This window comes from Mustelus asterias, chromosome 11 (genome assembly GCF_964213995.1).
Source record: "Mustelus asterias chromosome 11, sMusAst1.hap1.1, whole genome shotgun sequence".
Lineage (NCBI taxonomy): Eukaryota > Metazoa > Chordata > Chondrichthyes > Carcharhiniformes > Triakidae > Mustelus > Mustelus asterias.
Genome location: NC_135811.1, coordinates 55,163,972 through 55,186,756, shown reverse-complemented (window position 1 = coordinate 55,186,756; position 22,785 = coordinate 55,163,972). Strand labels below are relative to the sequence as shown.

At 43.9% G+C, this 22,785-nt stretch overlaps 1 protein-coding gene across 1 annotated transcript in view; it reads right to left on the bottom strand.

Annotated features, from left to right (window-relative positions):
• LOC144500539 (phytanoyl-CoA hydroxylase-interacting protein-like) overlaps positions 1–22,785 on the bottom strand; it is a 25,886-nt gene extending 3,101 nt beyond the window's left edge. Inside the window, exons 1-3 of the mRNA XM_078223620.1 lie at positions 22,594–22,785; positions 15,989–16,163; positions 713–830 (exon numbers count right to left, since the gene is read on the bottom strand). Of these exons, the coding sequence (XP_078079746.1) occupies positions 713–830; positions 15,989–16,163; positions 22,594–22,758 (458 nt within the window). The 5' untranslated portion in view covers positions 22,759–22,785. The remainder of the gene's footprint in view (positions 1–712; positions 831–15,988; positions 16,164–22,593) is intronic.

Here is a 22,785-nt window from a genome sequence, read left to right as displayed (position 1 = left end):
CCCTTTGTAGCCACCTTATGTACTCTTCACAAATTACTTTCCTACCTAGAGGGATATGGTCCCCGGAAGGGTAGGGGGTTTTAGTTCAGTCGGGCAGCATGGTCGGTGCAGACTTGGAGGGCGGAAGGGCCTGTTCCTGTGCTGTAATTATCTTTGTTCTATCTTTGTGCCATCAGCAAATTTAGCAACATTCAGTCCTTTCATCCAAATCATTTATATAAATTGTAAAAAGTTGAAGTCTCAGCACTGTTCCCTGTGGCACACCGCTCATTACACTCCGTCAACTCGAAAATGACACTTTTATGCCTACTCTGCTTCCTGGTGACCAGCCAGTCTTCTATCCAAGCCAATATATTATCCCCTACACAATCAGCTTTTATTTTCCAAATTTCAGCACCATTTTATCAACATCATTTTATCTCACTTACCACTAGACAACCCAAATTTGTCACTGGCTGTGAATAAGACTACAAAAGAATAGTTAACACGTTGCTTCTCAGATGGCAGTAAATGTTTGTATGGAGTTAACATTAGATATGATAAACTTACTGTATCACACACACTAATTTCTCCCACTACATCATTAAAAAGATATGACTCAAGATTTTATTAAAAATATCCTTCTCCTCAGTAGTCTCCAAGTTTAACAATAAATAATTTTCTCAAATTTTACAATGAAAATGCAAAGGGCTTTTCCTGTGATTTTTCTTACCGAACATGGTCAAAATATTCTCTGTGCTGGTTACGATAGAAAACTGAAAACTTCAACATGCGCCCTGAAATCACTTCAGCTTTTTCCATCAACTGTGTTAGGTGAACCTTGGAATAGTCTGCAGAACAATAAAAAGGCATTTTATTACTAACACTGCATTGTGTTCCAATGTTATATTAAATTAAAATAGTGAAAACAATATTTCTACCTGGTTTGGCATGTGCATGAAAACATTACTTTGAGGAGAAATCAATTGTTACTTGTCCAAAATAAAAAGAAATTTCTGTTGTAATCACGACAGAAAGTACTGGAAATACTCAGCAAATCGGGCAGCATCTGTGGAGTGAGAAACAACGTTAATGTGGCCTGGACATTCCCATCAGTAGCAAAGCTGTGGTGGAACTAAGGAGCTTGCGATGCTGGAGGTAATGGAAAGAGGAGGGTGAACCAGGTGTGACAGAAGGAAGGCTGAGCTTGATATCATGGGGTGGGTGGGGAAGGGAGAGAGGAGTTGGGAGAGGTGAAGAGGGGTGATGAGGCGGGAGGCAGTGGGAGTATGCAGATACTTCTCCTGATTGAAAGGGTTTCTCTGAGAATGTTTTATGCTTGTTAGAAACAACTAAATAAGTAGATCAGGGTACCAAAAATGAGCTAGGTAACTTGGTGAGACCACATTTGGAATATTGTGTGCAGTTCTGGTCACCTCACAATAAGAAGGATGTGGAAGCGCTGGAAAGAGTGCAGAGGAGATTTACCAGGATGCTGCCTGGTTTGGAGGGTAGGTCTTATGAGGAAAGGTTGAGGGAGCTAGGGCTGTTCTCTCTGGAGCGGAGGAGGCTGAGGGGAGACTTAATAGAGGTTTATAAAATGATGAAGGGGATAGATAGAGTGAACGTTCAAAGACTATTTCCTCGGGTGGATGGAGCTATTACAAGGGGGCATAACTATAGGGTTCGTGGTGGGAGATACAGGAAGGATATCAGAGGTAGGTTCTTTACGCAGAGAGTGGTTGGGGTGTGGAATGGACTGCCTGCAGTGATAGTGGAGTCAGACACTTTAGGAACATTTAAGCGGTTATTGGATAGGCACATGGAGCACACCAGGATGATAGGGAGTGGGATAGCTTGATCTTGGTTTCAGATAAAGCTCGGCACAACATCGTGGGCCGAAGGGCCTGTTCTGTGCTGTACTGTTCTATGTTCTATGTAACGTGTCCATGTTTATGCACTGACAATACCCAGCAGGGTTATTTTTGGCAAACTGGATGTTTTGAAGGGGCGGGGTTGGGGGGGCCGGTGGTGCACAGTAAATTGGCACTCAGAAACTTCCAATTTTGTTGCAGTCCCCAATGACAAACATCTGGTATTCCCTGCTGGGTAAATATTTCAGGTCAATAACCTTTCATCAGAGCTGAACAAGTTAGATTTTAAGCAGGTAAAATGGGGGAAGAGTGGCAAAAGAACTAAAGAAAGGTGTGTGATAGGAGATGGAGAGATTAAATGATAGAAGAGTTGGTGGAGCAGGAACAAAGGTTGTGGTAAGAAATAAAAGGGGTGGAATTTTCCAAAAAAATGACCAAGTGTCATTTTGGATATGAAAAACCAGTACGCCTCACGCTGGCTGTTCTGGTATGAATCTGATTGTGATCTTCCCGCACTTGTGCAATGAAAACCCCCATGTGAAACATGCTGATTTGGATGTGTTATCCACCCGAACTTGGGCTCAGCTATGCACTGTTAACAGAGGAAAGCTATAGTTAAACGGTACCTCTGTACTCTCAGCCAGTCAAGCCAGGAGGATGGCAGTACAGAGAACTGCTTCACGCTTCCTGGGGCAGATTTGACAAGGCTCCTTGACACTGTGGAGGAGAGGCGGGACCTATACCCCGAGTGGGTAGAAAACCCAGAAGCAGCGAGGCAAATCCAGCCTGTGATGCAATGGCTGCAGCAGTCAGTGCCAGAAGCCTGATACGGAGGACCAGCGTCCAATACTGCAAGGAAACACATGACCTAATTTGAGCTGCAAGGGTGAGTGACCACCTGTCTCCAGTCACATGTGTCACACCTGGAATGTCGACATTAATCCACTCTCTGACACCTCGCAGCCTCCCAGCACCCAACCCCCTCAGCATCTTCCTCAAATGCCCTAGCACTCCTCTTCACAATCCCTTCCTATCTAGACGCCGAGAGTTAGTGCAGACTCAATGGGCTGAATGGCCTCCTTCTGTACTGTAGGGATTCTATGGTTCCATGCTGAATCTCTGGAAAAGGTTTTCCCAGAGCTGCTGGAGATGCAAAGGCAGAGCTGGGAAGTCCAGGAGCAAGTGTCAGTGACATTCCAGCAACTGCAAGGCTGATTGCAGGAGTCGCAAAGCCTTCAGACGCAGGAGATGGTGCCGGCATTGCGTGGCACCCAGTCCAACACTGTAAGGGCCATGGAAAGCTAGCGGCAGGCTGTCTGAGCATGCCATAGTCTCGAAGTACCATGGCTGAGGGCCTGAAGAGCATGGCTCAGTAACAGGAGACCATGGCTGATGGTTTTGAGAGCTTCGTCCATATGCAGAGGTCCATTGCTGAGGGCTCTCACACCATGGTGCATACAATGTTGGGCCTCCAAGACTGGCATCACCGGGTGACTCAGAAGCTTCTGGAACTCCAGCTGCCTTAGTGTCCCATGGAATGTTCCAGGAGCCTGAAGGAGGAGGGACCTCTCGAGCCTGTTCTGGGGGCTTCCACCCAGGAGACTCTGGCAGTCCCCAGCCCTTCTGAATCCACCCTGCTTGATACCACTACGCCTCCTGGGCAACGGGTAGAACAGGGTGACGCTGCAACACCAGTGACACCCGAAAGTCGGCCGGGACCCTCTGGGTACAGGCCCTCCAGAGGATGCCCGCCAAAGGCATCTCAGGCTACAGGGCACGGAAGGCAGCAGGCTGCCTCCACTTATGAAGTGCATCTTGGGAATACACCTAGACATAGACCACACAAGATTAATAAATCTTAAGAGCACTGAGTAGGCAGGGGTGAACTGGCGCATTTGACCAAACGAGTGTGCCTTTAATCCTCACACAGACATGAGCTGGGAGTCTGTGTGCAGTCAGAAGAAAAGCCAGGAGTCAAACTGAGGCTGAGCCAGAGGAGCATCACAGCTTCCCTCACAGCAAGTCGTCGTTACCTTACTGCCTTAATCAGTGACTCACTGACACAGCCAACCCAAGCCCATCACCCCTAATGTGATGTCAATGAGACCCTCGGAGAGGGGGTGGAGAGCACTGTTCTTGGGAGGGGGAAAATGGATTCAGGAATTGATGGACAAGGGTTCTGGGAGGGTGCAGACTGGTGCTGAGAAGGTGGAAACTATTTTTGGGAGGGTGGACAAGGGTTGTGGCGGGGAGGGGTTAAAACCTTTGGAGGCAGTGCAGTGGGGTTTCAGTTGCTGGACATCAAGCCTCCTAATTGTTGAATCAGGAGGCTATCAGGGCCTCTTTGATCTTCCTGGCATGTCGGAGCCTTGCCTCTGCCTGTCCTCCATTATCCGGTCCATCTCGGTCTCATCCTCAACTCCCTCTTGGTCTGCCGCCTCTTCCTTAGATGAAGCTGCATACTCCTCCTTCTCCTCCACAATTTTGCCCTGCTGCTGTGCCAGGTTGTGGAGAGCAGAGCAGACCACTTTGATGTAGGAGACCCTCTGGGGGCTGTACTGATGAGCTCTGACAGAGGGGTCCTGGCAGTGGAACGGCATTTTTAGTAGGCCTATGCACTGCTCAACAGCAGTCCTGGTGGCAGTGTGGGTCTCATAACAGGACTCAGTCTCCGGGGGCGGGGTGGGGGGGGCGGGGAGGGGGCATCCTTGAAGACCCCAGAGAACTCCAACTGCCCCAGGATGAAGCTGTCATGCACGCACCCAGGATAGTGTGCACACACATGCATGACATTGATTCGGCGATCAGACACTATTTGAACATTCAGAGAATGGAATGCCTTCCGGTTAACGAAGGGCACTCCCTGATGTCAAGGGGCTCTCAAAGCGACACGTGTACCATCAATAGCCCCCTGGATCAGAGGCAGACCGGCAATGGCAATGAATACTGCAGCTCGGGCATCTTAGTGGTCCTGGCCAGGTCAAAGTTGATGTAGTGGGATGCCTGGGCATACAAAATGTTCGTGACCGCCCAGATGCACTTGCAGGCCGAAGATTGCGAAATGCCACACAAGTCTTCGCTTGAGCCCTGGTATGACCTGGTGGTGAGGAAATTCAGGGTGCCATGACCATTATGCCACTGGGAGTGGGTGTCCTCCTCCTCCTCCTCCACATGGTGCCTTGTCTGTGAGGACTGGCAAAGATGCTGCACTGTCTCCTTGATGAGGCAGTGTCTTTGGAGACACATGGTGTCTGACAGCTCATTATAGGACATATGAGTCCTGTACATCAGAGATTTCCTGGCCCCTCCTCTCGATTTGATGGGTGGCTGGGTCCTGAGCTGACCAGGGGCCCACTGTTCTGGTTCACACTCTAGCCTGGTTTGCTCCTGCCACAGTCAGTGATGTCTGTCCACAACAACAGCATTAATAAGAATAGCTGCCGCTCGACCGATTCTATTCCAAAATGCATTGTTACTCTGGGAGGACTGGGAGAAGGAGAGAGATCGTCAGTAAGGTTATCCATCCCAGGACCCTCAATCCCTCCCATCACCTCTTGGTCTCACGATCCTGGAGGCTTCCAAGCCTTCTCTGTCTCTGGCAGCATGCACCACCTTGAATTCTGTTGTTTATAATACTTCATCACCTCAATGCCCAGAGGTACTGCCCATGGTCCCTCACTGTCACCAATGGCTTCCCATCTGGCTGTATCCTCCCTTCACATTAGCTACAGTGAGATCCATCATGTGCTATGGTGGTCACTGTTGTGAGTTGCTAGCCTACCCCTCCCAATGTCCAGCCCCCAGCAATCAACCCTTGACAGTTTAGGATTCTACACTAACCTTGGCTTGAAGAGTGGGGCTGTTGAGAGTGCTAAAGGTTATATGGTGATGGCCTATTGGTTTTACAAGTATGACTTGCTGGAATATGAGAGGGTACAAGTATTTTGAGAGGCAGACAAGACCAGACCAATAAGCCACCATTGATACTCAGGCTTGCACATCTTGTGCTCTTTTTGCTGTCATGCTATCATACCTAATGCATCTGGACAGTCAGTGCAGACCTATGACTTAAAGCCCAACAGGGAGCCAGATATTGCCCCCTCCCCTCCTATTAACATGATTATCCCACCCTCTCTCTCTGAGTGACATACGGCCAGCCTCTTGGGTTGATAGGTTTTGGTTTTGAGATTCCTGCCCACATCAGGAGCCCTGATCCCCCAGGCCGCTCTCCATTGGCAGCAACAGGTGGGGGATTGTGTTCACCTCTCTGATAATCATGTAGAGAAAAATAGTGGCTGTGAGAAGGTCCTCTTGCAATATGATTTCTGAGTGGAGCCATCTATTTTTTGGGTGAAAACCAGCTTCCAGGAATGGCATGCAGTTTAGACCAGAAATAAAAATTCCCCTTCGAAAAATGATGAGCTTAGACATAACAGGTGCTCATTCTAGGAAGCATTTCAGAGTTGATGCAGTGTGAAGTGCTGTGTTAATATCTGACAAGCTCCTTTGATTGAGGCTACAGCCACCAGACCTGGACTTGGTGCTTGTAATAGTTAGTGGGGCATGAAATGGAATGTCAACAAAAACACTCAGAGCCTCTCAAGCAAACAGAGAGCAGAGTAGCCAATGCTACACGACTGGGCTTTGAAACTGACCTCAAAGGTTTTTCAGCAGGCAAAGAGAAGACGAGCCACGTGACCCCCATCCCAGTGGAGGCACCCAGCCTGAGGACCTCCAGCATATCCCAACCCCCCCAACCCCCAGCTTCCTTGAATACCCCTCCCGCCCACACCATGGGCAGTGGCTGACCTCCCCTTCTGCACCCTGAAGGTAATTGCTGAGCAGTACTTACCCCCTTGCTCCCCCTCACAGTCCATGGCACCTGGTCCCCACTTTAAAGGACCTGTAGTGAAATACGCCCGTGTGCCTTTCTGCTTGGTGAGGTGGGAGAAACATTCCGGGTTCCAGGAGGGTAGAGGATCGCATGTCAGTCTCATAAGTATTTTTGAAACTTAAGTCAATTTCAATTAAATCAACTTAAAGTTATTAGTCACATGTATGCTTACATTAACACTGCAATGAAGTTACTGTGAAAATCCCCTAGTCGCCACATTCCGGCACCTGTTCGGGTACACTAAGGGAGAATTTAGCATGGCCAATTCACCTAACCAGCACATCTTCGGACGGTGGGAGGAAAACGGTGCACCCGGAGAAAACCCATGCAGATACGGGGAGAACGTGCAAACTCCACACAGACAGTGACCCAAGCCGGGAATCGAACCCGGGTCCCTGGCGCTGTGAGGCAGCAGTGCTAACCACTGTGCCACCCTATTCTCATCCTTTCTGGGTGCAATCCAGTTTGCGCCATTGGAAAGGAACCAGGAAGATCACAAACTGATTCGTGCCCAGTGCAAATCCTGATTTTGGGTTCACATGGAACTTTTCCTACTTAGTGGGATTTGCACCAGGTGCAACATGGCCAGAAAACCGCTCTCAAGATATGTCTTGTGAAGGTATGCTATCTGAAAGCAAGGACAAGAGAAAAATGAAAGATCAAAAACTCTTGTAAGCTTTGCAGACAATCCTATGTTCTTTTTCTGGGTTCAGTCTCTGCTCCTTCATCAGATTCTCAGATGATTTGCTACTCCTGATCTATACCTCAGTCCTGATTTACCAGCCTTTTTGCACTTCTACTCCAGCTGCTTCCATCTTGGGTAGGCTCTTGAGATTGGCAGTGGCAGGCTACTTTCAATCAAAGAACAAAGAACAATACAGCACAGGAACAGGCCCTTCGGCCCTCCAAGCCCGCGCCGCTCCCCGGTCCAGGATTGAATCCTGAATCCAGGATCCCCGCCCAATTTTCCAGCCTATCTACATACCAATATCCTATCCACCGAGCTGTCCCTCACAGCTACGATGCTTTGTTCATTACAACCTATTAACTCACCCCCACCCCCCCATTCCAGACCATGTGATCTCCAGGGAGAGGCGAAAACCTAGAGTGAAAAACCCCAGGGCCAATATGGGGAAAAAAAATCTGGGAAATTCCTCTCCGACCCCCTGAGGCGATCGAAACGAGTCCAGGAGATCACAATGGCCCTGATCGGAAAATGCTTCCCAACCCTAGTCATTTCCACTTCCACGAACACCATATGAATTCCCTGCCCCCGAGACAGGTTCCCAACTATCCGCAGTCTCGCTCTGTACTGGCACCAGCAAGATGATCAATCAGGTGCTTCCTGTGTAATTCTGAGCTACAAATGGACTGTGTGAGCGCAGCATTCTCCACCCATTCATACCTGAGTGTGTGCAACTTAACCAGCAATCCTTAAAGGGACCATTGGACAAGACTATTCAGGAATTGCTAAAAATCTCTTTTTTGATGGAGCAAGCAGGAGCATTCCGATTAAAACCCTACTAAATGCTTTTTCCAAAAAAAAAAGCCTTACTTTTATTTGACTTCTAAAATAATAGTACGAGCTTAAACATTATTCTCAAAATGGAGGTAGGCAGGAGGGAAAAAAATAGCTGTCATGTACATCTTTACACATAGCAGGAGGTGGGACCAATCTGACAACGTCAAAGCAAAGAAGAAATGTTTCGCAAAACCAATTACATTTCTAGTATGTGAGGGTTATCTGAATTATGAAGAATGTCACACATAACCTGCATGTTGGCTCACTCCCAAATAGCACATTATTAGTTTTTTTAAAGAGAGAATAGGAATAAAGGAAACAAAATCAAACAGTAAACAGGTTCACATTGACTCACTGTGGGCTAAGGATTATCATCAATATTAGACCACTTTTGTTCTCAGTGGAGTGGTGTAACTTTCGCAGCTCAGTAAGCAAGTAAGCAAACTCAGTGTTATCAATCACCATGTCAAAAAATCCAATGTTTAAACCAATGGTCCAGGCTTCCTTTAGGCTGCAGCTAAAGATATACTGCGATATTAGTTATCCAAATGTTAAAGTCAGACTCGAAAAACCCATGACAAATCTGTTTTGGGTGGAAGTTTCATCTCCAACAGATCCTGCTGAAAACCAGCAGGAAAACCCCTTTACTGCACTCCCTGTGAACGTGAGGCACAACAGGAGTGTGCCATTGGGCACCCAAATTTTCAGGGTCATGGTATATGGCACTTTTAATTGGGACATCCACTGCCTGGTAAATGCAATGAGAACCTTAATCATTCTTAAACTTGAAACGGAACAAATCCATGCCAAGTACCTGTAGCTTTCTTAACTGTCTTGTTTCTACATTAAACACTTTCACCCTTTTCCTCGTTTAAAAGGCAGTAGCATTCATTTAAACTCAATCATATTGTTACAAAGGAGATGACGGCTTATTTCCTTCTGTTTGAAAACCTTTGACAGATATTGCAGGCCCCAAAATTCACCTCTTATAGGGTGCATGGAAGCACTTAATATTTAAAACAATTCTTGCATTTTCTGCTTTTAAAAGCAGGCAAAGTCAAAGATTCAAGTCTAAGTTTATTTCAGAATTAACATTTTTGCAATTGTTCTTTCACATGTAACAGCTTATACTGAGTCAATCAAAAAGGGGGGAGAAGAACAGAACGCATGTGTTTAAGTAAGCACAGAGTAACATTATGGGAAGAGAGTGTGCAAAATCCATATCAAACAGATACTTGTGGATTTCGCACTACAGTAACAACTGTAAATTGGGACATCCTAAAGGACTCAAATCAGGTGTTCATCATTTGCAGGTGTTCTTATGTTCAAAATGGTCATGATATGGAGAATAAGTCAAATAAATATTCCACAATTTGCTACAGCCCTGCAGCGTTCTTTCTTTTTCATCCTCACCTGGGACAATGAATAATTCTGGAGCCTGTCAGCAGAATGTAATTACAGTGTTCACTATTTGTTGAGTTTCCTAATTCAGGGCCATCCAGGTCCTTTGCCATTGGGACAGGAATATCCTGATCCTGGAACTGATAGATTCCTGTCAAATTAGGAGGGATTAAAATTTTACATCCCCCTGTCTAGGACACCTTCCCTGTGTGCTGTAGCTGCTAATGTATGAAATGCTGGGAGGTGGGTAGCTCATCAATGACATACTGCTGGAGGTTGCAAGTCACACAGTAAAAACCCCAGTTGCATTACTGGAGGTACCTCGGCCTTTGTCCTTATTCCAACAGATGGGAGATTCCTGTTGCTCTTGTGGATGAAAGGTTGCAGGCTGGACAAACAAACCAGCCATGGCACTGTGGCTAAGGAGACCATTCATGTGTGGCAAATAAAAAAAAGTGACAGTGGCAGGGGGGCAGTATAGTCAAGGGGACAGATTCTAATCTCTGCAGCCATGACCAGGGATTGAGTTGCCTGCCTGGTGTTTTGGATAAGAAACACAAAACCTTGTATTAAACAGCATTTTTAACGTACAAATTGTCTCTCAGCACTTTACAGAACTGTATTAAGCAAAATCTGATACTGGGCTACATCAGGCAACATTAGGGAAGGTGGCCAAAAGATTGCTCAAAGAGGTGTGTTATAAAGGAATGGAAGTGAGGTGGAGAGATGGAGAACTCCAGAGCTGAAAGCATGCCTACCAATGGTGGGGAAATTAAAAATGGAATACCCAAGAAGCCAGAATTAGAGAAAGACATATTTCTCAGAAGATGGGTGGGGCTAGAGGAGATTAGAAAGAACTGTGAAAGGATTTGAAAAAAGGACAAGAATTTTAGGCAGTCTTAGTCATGGTGCAGATATGTAGTTAGCAGCTCACCTCATGGTCAAATATGACACCAGAATGGTGAAGAGTCTGGTTCAGCCTCAGATAGTTGCCAAGGCACGGTGGCACAGTGGTTAGGACTGCCTCACAGCGCCAGGGTCCCAGATTCGATTCCTGGCTTGGGTCACTGTCTGTGTGGAGTTTGCACATTCTCCCCGTGTCTGCGTGGGTTTCCTCCGGGTGCTCCGGTTTCCTCCCACACTCCAAAGATGTGCGGGTTCACAGAATCACAGAATCACTACAATGCAGAAGGAGGCCATTTGGCCCATCATGTCTGCACTGACCACAATCCCGCCCTATCTCCGCGCATTGACCCTAGCTAGTCCCCCTGATACTAAAGGGCAATTTAGCACGGCCAATGCACCTAACTTGCACATCTTTGGACTGTGGGAGGAAACCGGAGCACCCGGAGGAAACCCACGCAGACACAGGGAGAATGTGCAAACTCCACACAGACAGTGACCCGGGCCAGGAATTGAACCTGGATCCCTGGCGCTGTGAGGCAGCAGTGCTAACCACTGTGCCACCATGCCACCCTTCGAACATACACCAATGATAGACAATAAGAGCAGGAGAGATTCCTGGTCAGTCATACGATGGAAACAATTTGGAGGCTCTCCCATCACTATCCGTGGATATAAAAGTTTCTGTTGCTACAGCAGCCTGGATTCCTTGAGGAGTCTAGCTGGCCGGTGTGGATCAGATTGGTGCCGACAGCACGGGGTTCAATCCTCAGGGTTAGGTTAATTGGCCATGCTAAATTGACCCCAGTGTCAGGGGGATTAGCAGGGTAAATATGTGGAGTAAGGGGAATAGGGCCTGGGTGGGATTGAGGTCAGTGCAATCTCGATGGGCCAAATGGCCTCCTTCTGCCCTGTAGGGATTCTATTCTATGATTCAAGGATTGGGATACAGTCCGTAGCAGGGAATGGAGTTTGTAGTGTGGACCGAGGACAATGTTGTTGATCTTACCAATATTTAGTTGGAGAAAATTTCTCTTCATCCTGTACATGGGAATTGGGCTGAATCCACTTTAATGGGCTGGGACCAGTATCCTGATAAATCAGATGACTCGAGTGACAGAACTTTAAATTAATAGGGAGGAAGGAGAGTTTGGGTAACAGTAAATTTATATGTCTGAAGAGAAAAGACAAGGCATTGGACCAGAGGAGTGACTTCAGTAAAAATAAGCAGAGTGGATCCAGAAGGGACAACAAGTTTAACAAAGATAATAATTAGTAACTAAGGCAACATCAGGGAAAATAGAATAAAGTTGACGTTTAAGGCACATATGTAAATATCCAAAGCATTTGCAACAAAGTAGAAAGAAATGGGTTAGATACAGAGGCATTATAGAGAACGTGGTTGAAGAGTGACCAAGGTTGGAAACTAAATATTCCATGATACAAGTAAATGTGGGCCCACTAGAGCAAGAGACAGGTGAAATTAGACTGGGAAATAAGGAAACAGATGAGACATTAAATAAATATTTTGGGAGGAATTCCCCCATTTTGAGATGAAGTACCGTGGCGGAAACGTGGAGTGTTTCCCACTGCGGAGCTTGGCGGGGAAACACACCAGATCTTCCAGCCCTGACCTTGTTAATTAGGCACCCGGCTGTTCCATGCCATATTCAGTGACGGGGCAGGTCCAGCATCAACATAGATTTACGAAAGGGAAATTGTATCCGACAAATCTGTTGCTTTTTTGAGGATGCAACCAATATGATTGCATCTTATGTTAATGGATGTATAAATCCTCTTACAAAGGTCTATTCAGACTAAAGATGTATTTTTAAAAAGCATTTGACAAGATGTCACAGAGATTATTACACAAAATTAGGACTCATGGGATTGATGGTATTGTACAAACTTGGATTGGTTAATGGACAGAAAACAGAGAGTAGGAATAAACAGGACATCTTAGGGTTGGTTATCTAAAGTAATGACTTGGATTAGTGCGATGTATCAAAGTTTGCTGATGATACCAAAGTAAGATGGGTAAGTGAGTGGTGAGGAGGACACAAAGAGGCTACAGAAGGATATAGACAGGGGGCAGAGTGGGCAAGACCATGGCAGACGGAATACAAATTGGCCAAGTGTGAAATTATCCACTTTGGTAAGAAAAACAAAAAGTAGAATTTTTTTTGAATGGTGACAGACTGGGAAATGTTTGCGTTCAGAAGGACCTGGATATTCTTGTGCATGATTCACAGAAAGTTAAAATCCAGGTTAACAGCAAGCAATTACGAAGGCAGAAATAAAAACAGAAAATGCTGGATAAACTCAGCAGGTCTGGCAGCATTTGTCGAGAGAGAAACACAGTTTATGTTTCGAGTCCATATGACCCTTCTACAGAATTGCACCCATCGTATTTTGCTTTTAATTGAAAAGCAAATGGTATGTTAGTATTAATTACAAAGGGATTGGAGTATGAGTAAATAAATCTTCGGGAGAATCTCACCCGAGATCCTTGGCTCCCCCATATTGCATTAATACCAATCCTCAGTTCATTTTCATGGTAGCTGTGGTTGTGGTTCTTCCAACAAGAAGTATTCTCAAACCAATCTACCAGTTTTGGAACGTGCAGACCTTCTAGTTTACTAAGTAATCATAGAAATCATCACCACGCTGATTTTATTGTATATAGCTTTGGTCTACTTACTAAGGAAGAACATTCTTGCCCGAGAAGGAAAGCAACAAAGATTCACTGAATTGGTTCTTGGCGTGAAATGATTGTCCTTTAAGGAGTGATTGAGTAGATTATGTCTGTATTCCTGAGTTTGTAAAGAAACTATCTAAACATATGGGGGTGATCGTCCCAAAAAAATCCCGATATCCCTTTATGTCATTGGCATTTAGGGATCTGTCAATCTCTACTCACAACTTTTCTTTCTAAAAGTCTGAAAACCAGAGTGTTGGTGGGAACCATCTGTGATCCTCGCTGGCAAGGACCTCCACCGGCAAGTTCGGAAAGCTAAGTGAGCCTGGGCTATTATGTCCAAATGAAATTAAAATAAGTTTATAAATATTTAAATCAGCCTTGCGTTCTGCCTCTTACTCAAATTTTCTGCCCCAGTACCCTACTCAACTAGTGCAGCGGGGCAGAAAGTCGCACCCATAAAACATTTTTGCAGATTGACAAGATAGAAGCTGGGAAAATGTTTCCCCTGATTAGGGAATCTAGATCAAAGGGTTAAAGTCTGAGAATAATAGCCACCATCTAGGATGGAGACATTCCTTCACCCAAAGCATTGTAAATCTTCAGAGTTCACTACCCTAGAGAGCTGCGAATGCCCAGTTGTTGAGTATATTCGAGTCTGAAGTTGATACATTTTTCAATACTCAGGTTATTTAGGATATGGGGATGGTGCGGGAAAGTGGAGTTGAGGTAAAGATAATGATTTTACTGAATAGCAGAGCGGGCTCAAAGGAGGAAGTGTCCCACTCCAGCTCCTAGTTTTTATATTCTTAATGATTTTCCTTACTCCAGCTGTATCTTTAACTTTCATCCATGGAAAATAATCATCCAGATAATGTCACTTCAAGGGGTCAACTCCACCAATCTCATTATACACTAAACCAAAGCCAGTTCTTAGTTCATTTTGTTAGATAATCTGTGAGACAGGTTATAGGGGCGGCACGGTAGCACAGTGGTTAGCACTGCTGCTTCACAGCTCCAGGGACCTGGGTTCGATTCCCAGCTTGGGTCACTGTCTGTGTGGAGTTTGCACATTCTCCTCGTGTCTGCGTGGGTTTCCTCCGGGTGCTCCGGTTTCCTCCCACAGTCCAAAGATGTGCGGGCTCGGTTGATTGGCCATGCTAAAAAAAAAATTGCCCTTAGTGTCCTGAGATGCATAGGTTAGAGGGATTAGTCGGTAAATATGTAGGGATGTGGGGGTAGGGCTTGGGTGGGATTGTGGTCGGTGCAGACTCGATGGGCCGAATGGCCTCTTTCTGTACTGTAGGGTTTCTATGATGATGATTTCTATGATTACTTAGTAAACTAGAAGGTCTGCACGTTCCAAAACTGGTAGATTGGTTTGAGAATACTTCTTGTTGGAAGAACCACAACCACAGCTACCATGAAAATGAACTGAGGATTGGTATTAATGCAATATGGGGGAGCCAAGGATCTCGGGTGAGATTCTCCGGCCTCCGAATCGTGTGTTTCCCAGCGGTGGAAGGTGGCGTGCTGTTCGCCAGCAGTGGATTTTCAGGTCCTGCTGCTGTCAATGGGATTTCCCATTGATGTCACCCCACGCCGCCATGAAACCCACGGGCGGGGGTGCACTGCTGGCAGGACTGGCAAATCCCATTGGAGTGAATGGCCGGAGAATTCCAGCCCATATGTCACAAAATTTTGGTGTCACTGTTCCACTTGCCATAACAAATGAGATATCAATCTGGAGAAGGATAAAGCAATAGAGATAATTTTATTTTTGCAAGAATCTTATTGGAGCCCAGAAAGAGCTAGAATGATTTTTGTCTGAATAGGCCTTTTTAAGAGGATTTAGACAGATTAAGCGAGTGAGCAAGAACATGGCAGGTGGAATATAATGTGGAAAAATGTGAGGTTATCCACTTTGGTAGGAGGAACGGATGTACAGAGTATTTTTTAAATGGTAAGACATTAGAAGGTGTAGATGTACAAAAGGACCTGGGTGCTCTCATCAATAAGTCACTCAAAGCTAACATGCAAGGTGCAACTGGCAATTTAAGAAGGCTGATGGTATGTTAGCCTTCAGCGTAAGATGGTTCGAGCACAGGAGTAGTGAAGTCTTGCTTCAATTGTACAGAATCTTGGCTAGACTGCACCTGGAGAACTGTGTGCAGTTTTGGTCCTTTTAACGTAGGAAGGATATAATTGCCATAGAAGGAGTATACCGAAGGTTCACCAGATTTGTCCAGGGATGGCAGGACTGTTCTATGAAGAGAGACTGGAGAAACTGGGCCTGTATTCTATAGTTTTGAAGAATGAGAGGTGATTTCATTGAAATCTCCAAAATACTTAAAGACAGGATAGATGCAGGTAAGACATTTCCTCTGTTTGGGGAGTTCTAGAACTAGGGGACACAATTTCAAAATAAAGGGGAAGCCACTTCCGACTAACATAAGGAGAAATATTTTACTCAGGATTGTGAAACTTTTCCCCAGAGGGCTGTGGAAACTCAGTCAGTGGGTATGTTGAAAGTAGAGATTGTCAGATTTCTAGATGCCAATGACATAAAGGGATATAGGGATAGTGTGGGTAAAAGACATTGAAGTGGATGATCAGCCATGATCATATTGAATATCGGAGCAGGCTCAATTGGCTGAAAGGCCTACTCCTGCTCCTATGTTTCTATACTTAAGAAGATCATTCAAATATAATTTTACCTGCAGTGCAGAATTCCACAACTTCACTCCAGTCAGAAACTGTATAATCTCCATCGCCTTGCTTTGATGCAGTCTGAACAGCCACAGTGTACTCTGTTCTGGGACTCAAGAACCAATGGCCGCGGACTGTCATCGGCAGAGGAACTGCTTTTGCCACCAGTTTAGTAGGAACATCCTGCAGAAGAAATGGAACTCTGATCTCTCAAATGGATAAAGCAATGAAACTGCAGGTGATATGGTGCTTATCATCAAAGCTAATATTTTCTCTGAGGCACTGAGGTTACAAAAAATTTAAGTTCAAAAGAAGCTATAGGTTGTTGGAAGCCTCTTTAACCACTGAAAATGTGTTGCAAAACAGATCACAAACCTAGAGTCATTGAGCAGACATGGGGAAGTAAGAGGGAAATGTCACAATTGAGGTTTCATCCTGTTATTCTATTTGTCTTGGTTTGTTATCTTGCATTATTATATCAGGAATCTCAACAAGAAATTCTCACAAGTCCTTGTACTTAGTGTCATGTGAGTTCCACTCCACAGGCAATCCATTCCAAACTCGATTCCTCATACTTCACTGATGCCAGCACTTTACAGCATGTACTGTTATTCTATCTTTCCAAGCACCATCTCAAAGATAGTCACTTCACGGGAAATAGTGAGTCAGAAAAATTGCATTAGGTGGCACATAGTGAGCAGGAGCAACATTGGTAGCACAAAGAAGTCACTGCTCGTTGAAGTCTGGTGAATCTTGGCCTGGGGACTTGGAACTCTAGTGCTGCATATTATCATTCCAGTGAGAATCTGAATTGGCAATAACAATGCAGAAAATTTGATATAGAATTATAGAACGGTTACAGCATAGGGGACAGCCTTTTGGCCTGTCATGTCTGTGTTGACTCACTGCAAGAACAATTTAGCTAGTCTCTTCCCACCCTCTTTTTCTATAACCCCTGTGATTTTTTTTCCCTTTCAGCTGCTTATCCAATTCCCTTTGAAACCACAAATAAATCTGCCGCCCCATCCTTTCAGGCAGTGCATTCCAGACCCTAAGCTCTCATTCCACACAAAAGCTCGTCCGTATGTTGCCTTTGCTTTTTTAAAAATCCATTACTCTGGTTCTGAACCTTTCTGCCAAAGGGAACAATTTCTCTCTTAACTATTCTGTTCTATCAATCTCAATCGACCCCTTAGAATTTTATTATTAAATCTTCTTTAAATTTTATCTCAATATACTCTTCTCTAAGAAAAGCCAGTTTCTCTAATCTAGCCACTTAATTGAGATCCCTCATCCCTGGAACCGAGGGCTTGATAAACAGAGGCATAAGGGTACAAAAGCAAGGAAATAATGGTGAAAAGTTCTCCTGCAGCCACAACTGGAGAACTGTGTCCAATTCTGGCACCACTGTTTAAGAAGGATGCAAATGCATTGGAATGGGTTATAGAAAAGATTAACAAGAATGGTTGCGGGGATAACAGACTTTAGTTATAATAGATTGGTGAAGCTGGGGCTACTCGCTTCAGGTTGAAGGGAGGGTTGAAAGGAGGTTTGATAGAAGTCCGCAAAATCACACAGAGTCTGGACAAAGTTGATAAGGAGAAATTGTTCCTGTTGGCAGAAGGGTTGAGAGTCAGAGGACAATGATTTAAGGTGACTGGCAAAGGAACCAGAGGCAACATGAGGAAAAACATTTTTTTTTTACGCACAGCAAGTGGTAAGAATCTGAAATGCACTGTCTTAGAGTGTGGTGGAGGTAGATTCAACTGTGGGTTTTATGCCCTTTAGAACTGCACCCTTTAATTTAGATTGCCTTGCCTTCTTCTTACTATCAAAATGTATCACTTCACGCTTCTCTGCAATAAATTGCATCTGCCACATGTCCACCCTTTCCAACAGTCTGGCTACATTCTCTTGAAGTCTATCATTATCCTCCTCACAGCTCACAATACTTCTAAGTTTTGTGTTGTCTGCAAATTTTAGAATTGTGCCCAAGTCTATATCATTAAATTAGGTCTAGGAAAGCAGTGGACAAAGTACTGACCCCTGGGGAACATTATTGTATACATTCCTCCATTTCGGTAAACAACTGTTCACCAATATTTTGTTTCCAGTCACTCAGCTAACTTCACATATATGCTGCCACTATCCCTTTTATTCAAAGCATTTTAACTTTTCTGACAAACCTGTTATATGGCAACTTTAGAAGCCTTTTGGAAGTCCGTGTACACATCAACCATATTACCCGCAACAACCCTCTCCTTTACTTCATCAAAGAACATAATCAATTCAGCTAAACATGGTTTGCCTCTCATAAATCTTTTTTATATTCACTCATGGGACGTGGGCTTCGTTGGCTAGGTCAGCATTTATTGTGCATCCCTAATTGTCCTTATAAAGGTAGTGGTGAGCTGCCTTCTTGAACTGTAGCAGTCAATGTGGTGTAGGTACATCCACAGTGCTATTAGGGAGGGAGTTCCAGGATTTGACCCAGCAACACTGAAGAATTATATTTCCAGGATGGTGTGTGGCTAGGAGAGGCACTTGCAGGTGGTGGTGTTCCTATGTGCTGGATTTCCTTAGTTCATCCACATTTGTCCAAGTGACTGTTAATTTTGTCCCAGATTATTGTATCTAAAAGCTTTCTACCACGGAGGTTAAATAAACTGGCTTGTAGTTGCTGGTTTATTCTTACACCCTTTTTTAACAAGAGTGCAACATTAACAATTCCTCAGCCCTCTGAAACCAAACTTGTGTCTAAGAAGCGGCACGGTAGCACAGTGGTTAGCACTGCTGCTTCACAGCTCCAGGGGCCTGGGTTCGATTCCCGGCTTGGGTCACTGTCTGTGTGGAGTTTGCACATTCTCCTCGTGTCTGTGTGGGTTTCCTCTGGGTGCTCCGGTTTCCTCCCACAGTCCAAAGATGTGCGGGTTAGCTTGATTGGCCATGTTAAAAATTGCCCCTTAGAGTCCTGGGATGCGTAGGTTAGAGAGATTAGCGGGTAAATATGTAGGGATATGGGGATAGGGCCTGGGTGGGATTGTGGTTGGTGCAGACTCGATGAGCCGAATGGCCTCCTTCTGCACTGTAGGGTTTCTATGATTTCTATGAAACATTGGAAAACTGTGACCAGTACCTTGGCAATTTCCACCCTTACATCCCTCAGCATTCTTGGATGCATTCCATCCAGTCCTGGATATTAACTTTAAGTACAGACAACCTTTCTAGTACCCTGATTTTATTAATTTTTACTCATTCAGTGACTCAACTACCTCCAATTCCACTATGATTTTGGCAGCATCTTCTTCCTTGGTGAAGGCAAATGCAAAGTGCATGTTTAATACCTCCACCATGTTCTCTGCTTACAAGTGTATCTTTTCATTTTGGTCCCTAATCGGTCTTACTCTTCCTCTTACTGCCCTTTTTTATGTATAGAAAATTTTTTAGACTGATAGAAAAGTTTACAATTCCCTTTTATGTTAGCTGCCAGTCTCTTCCCCTACTATCTCTTTGCTCCTTTTCTTCCTTTTATCAGTTCCCCTCCAATCTTACCATATTCAGCCTGCTTCTCACTCTTAACCTACCATCTGCACCCTTTATCTGCTTCATCTTATTCTCTGTCTCTTTTGTCATCCAGTTAGATCTAGCTTTGACTATCTTACTCCCCTTGCAGCAATGTACCGCAGGTGTGCCAAGCCATCTCTTCTTTAAAGGCAGCCTATTGTTCGATTACAGTTTTGCCTGCCAATTTTGGATTCCAATATACCCAGGGTAGATCCAGTCTCAACGCACTGAAATTGGCCCTAGAATTTTACTCAGGATTGGTCTTTGTCCTTTTCTAAAGCTAATCTAAACCTTATGATACATGGATCATCATTTGGTAATTTTTCCCCTGACACTTGGCCCACGTCATTCCCCAGAACGAGATTTAGCAAAGCCTCCTTCCTCACTGGGTTAGAAATGTGCCGTTCAAGAAAGTTCGGCTTGATGCACTTCAGAAACTCCTCCACCTTTTGTCCTTTACACTATTTCTGTCCCAGTCTGTATAAATATAATTGAAATCTCCATGCTACAGGAGTCTTATTGTTATCCTGTCCACCAGAAATGGGTTGCACGTGAAATGTGTGGCGTTCCAGCAAAAAACACCGATCCATTTTCCATTGTTGCTGACCAATTTATGCTAATAGAGTGAGTGACTGAGAGCAGAAATTACATGCTGAAGTCCCAGATGTTCTGCTAATAGCTGTGCCGAAGCACTGACTCAAGTAATGCATTTATTATATTCATCAGTAACTGTAATTACCTCTTGACACAGCAATCACAGCCTGAGTAAGCCTTTCAGGTTGCTTGTTAAAAAAAACATTTTGTGACTTTTTAAATCTTGTTTTAAAATAGCTGATGAGACAATTAAACAAAAAAGTCACAAGAAACATAACCATTTAGTTTCCAGATCCCAAAAACATTTCCTATCATTTGTTGTCTATGTTATCAAAAATGTAATGTTACAATAGGCAGAGCCTTTGATCTCTGTCTGTAATAATACCAAACACATATAAAAAGAGCATGCTTGTAATGCTGCTGCACTGCGATCACAGCATTTCGTTCCCCGATGTGTGGGGCAATATTCATTTGTATTCAGTATTTTAGAAGTCTTTCCTATAGCACACACTTCCCGATGCATTACTTGCTTTCAGCATCATGCTTAAAAACCTACTTATTATGTTTACCTCTAGTTGAGTTCTTCATTGCTTCCTACTCTGTTTTACTGACCTAAGTGCTAATTCTGTTTCCTGATCCACCCTCTTCAGTATCTTTGGGTAACTGACAGTGGTTGGTATTTTCCTTAAAGCTGCTTACACTCCGCCATTCCAATCGACAGAGAGAAAGCTACATCTGATGCCAGGAGAAAACTAAGTTGCATGACCCAGAATATATGATACATGTCTTTATTTAGAGAGTAACAAGGGGAGGTTTGTCTAATCTAGGTAGCACATGGTACAAACATTCTTCACAGGACGGCATTCCTAAGCGATAATTCTTCAGAAGAATTCTGTACTTTTACATAAATTAAAGTTAAGAACACTTCCAAAATCATTTAATCATTGAAACTATACACAGGCATGTTTGAAACTGAGTACTTACACAGGACTTGCATTGCAAATACTCCACTGAGTTCTCTCCAGGATAATGAGTAATCCCAGTTCATCTAAAATGTTTTGAAAGCAGATTTTTGGTGCACGCTGGCCTCCAGGGAGCTTTCCTCACTTTAGTACAAATACAACCTAACTTCATATTATTCTATTATGATCCCCATGGGAAAACTGTAAACTAAAATATCCAAACTTACCAAATGGCCCCCAAATAAATAAATTACCAACAAGATTTCACTTTTTGTAACTTATACTTGAACAAAAATCAGAATTCACGTCAATTAAACATGAATTAATAGGCAAATGATACTGCAAATAAAAAAGTAAATCTATTTTTAAGTAGTCATACAACAAAGATACATGACAACTAACACCTGCTTCGGTCTCTGCACAAATGTGGCCGTTCCAAAGTTCTCTAACTCGGCCTCTGGTACATTAAATCTCTTATTTATCCACTCAATCCATTCAGTCCTGGAGTCATCATCACTGGTCCCCAGCTACAGTTAATACCAACAAGGCACATGTCTATGAACCCTCTCTCACTCGCTTTCCAGAGTTCCTTTTCAATCGACCAACCAACAATGCATGGTTCATGATCTGGTTCTCTGATACAAACTCTCAACTCTTTCCAATGTCTGAGCTACTTGCATCATATTTAGGATTCAGTCCTTTTTAGCTCTCTCATACATCATTTTACTTTTCTTCTCACTGCCAAACCGAAAGTTGCCCTTTTGGTAGGGAGCTTTGCTGGTTTCTCATCACACAAATTCCGTGTTCCTTTTTCTGTTTCTGTTTGCTTTCTCTTTCTATCTGCACCTATACTTCAGTTCTCCTGTTTTCTTTACAGCAGCACTTCCTTTGTTTGTCTTCTGTGCCCCCCCCCCACTGCAGAACTACTTTGTGTCTGGCCACACAGCTTTCATATTTTAACTTTCTTCTTGCTGGTTCTGCTTCAAGGACCGCCAGGTCACATGGACCTGTATTTCTAATTCTGCATGAAAATTAAAATCGATCCCTTAGAATTGATGCAAACTCTTAGAAGTCCTTTATAAACATTCTTAAAAACAATTACAGATTCCCTCAAAATTTTAAAGAATTTTTCCTTACCGCACTGTTTCTGGGTCAAAGGTCATCACATACCCCAACAGAAAAATCCTGTTTATAACATCAACTTCCAGAGGGCTTCGAATAAGAAAGTTTAACACACAGAGACAAGGTACAATAACAGTAACTACTGGCACATCAGTATCTTCATTGCTATTTGAGATTATTTAGTACTTCAATAGAATTCATTCCTCTTTAAGAGAATCTGCTTCCTCAAGGGGAGATACAGTTTTCACTGTAACCAGTGCATATAGAAATATGTAGATTTATTTTGTAAAACAACTTTGGCCCATGAAAGATCAAATAATTTTACATCTTAAAACTCTTTAAGTAAACATTTTTATAATAGAATATTTTACCTTGTGCTTGAATTTATTGGAATTCTTAGTTTCTTTCTTATTAAGATCAATGAAGTAATGTGTGATACGATCTTTGTATTTTGGATCCATGCTCCATGAGATCTTGAAAGAATCACACGTGATATTACTTATTTTTATGTTGTGTGGAACAGCAAGCTCTTCCATCTCTGCAATGCCACTGTCTTGCGATTT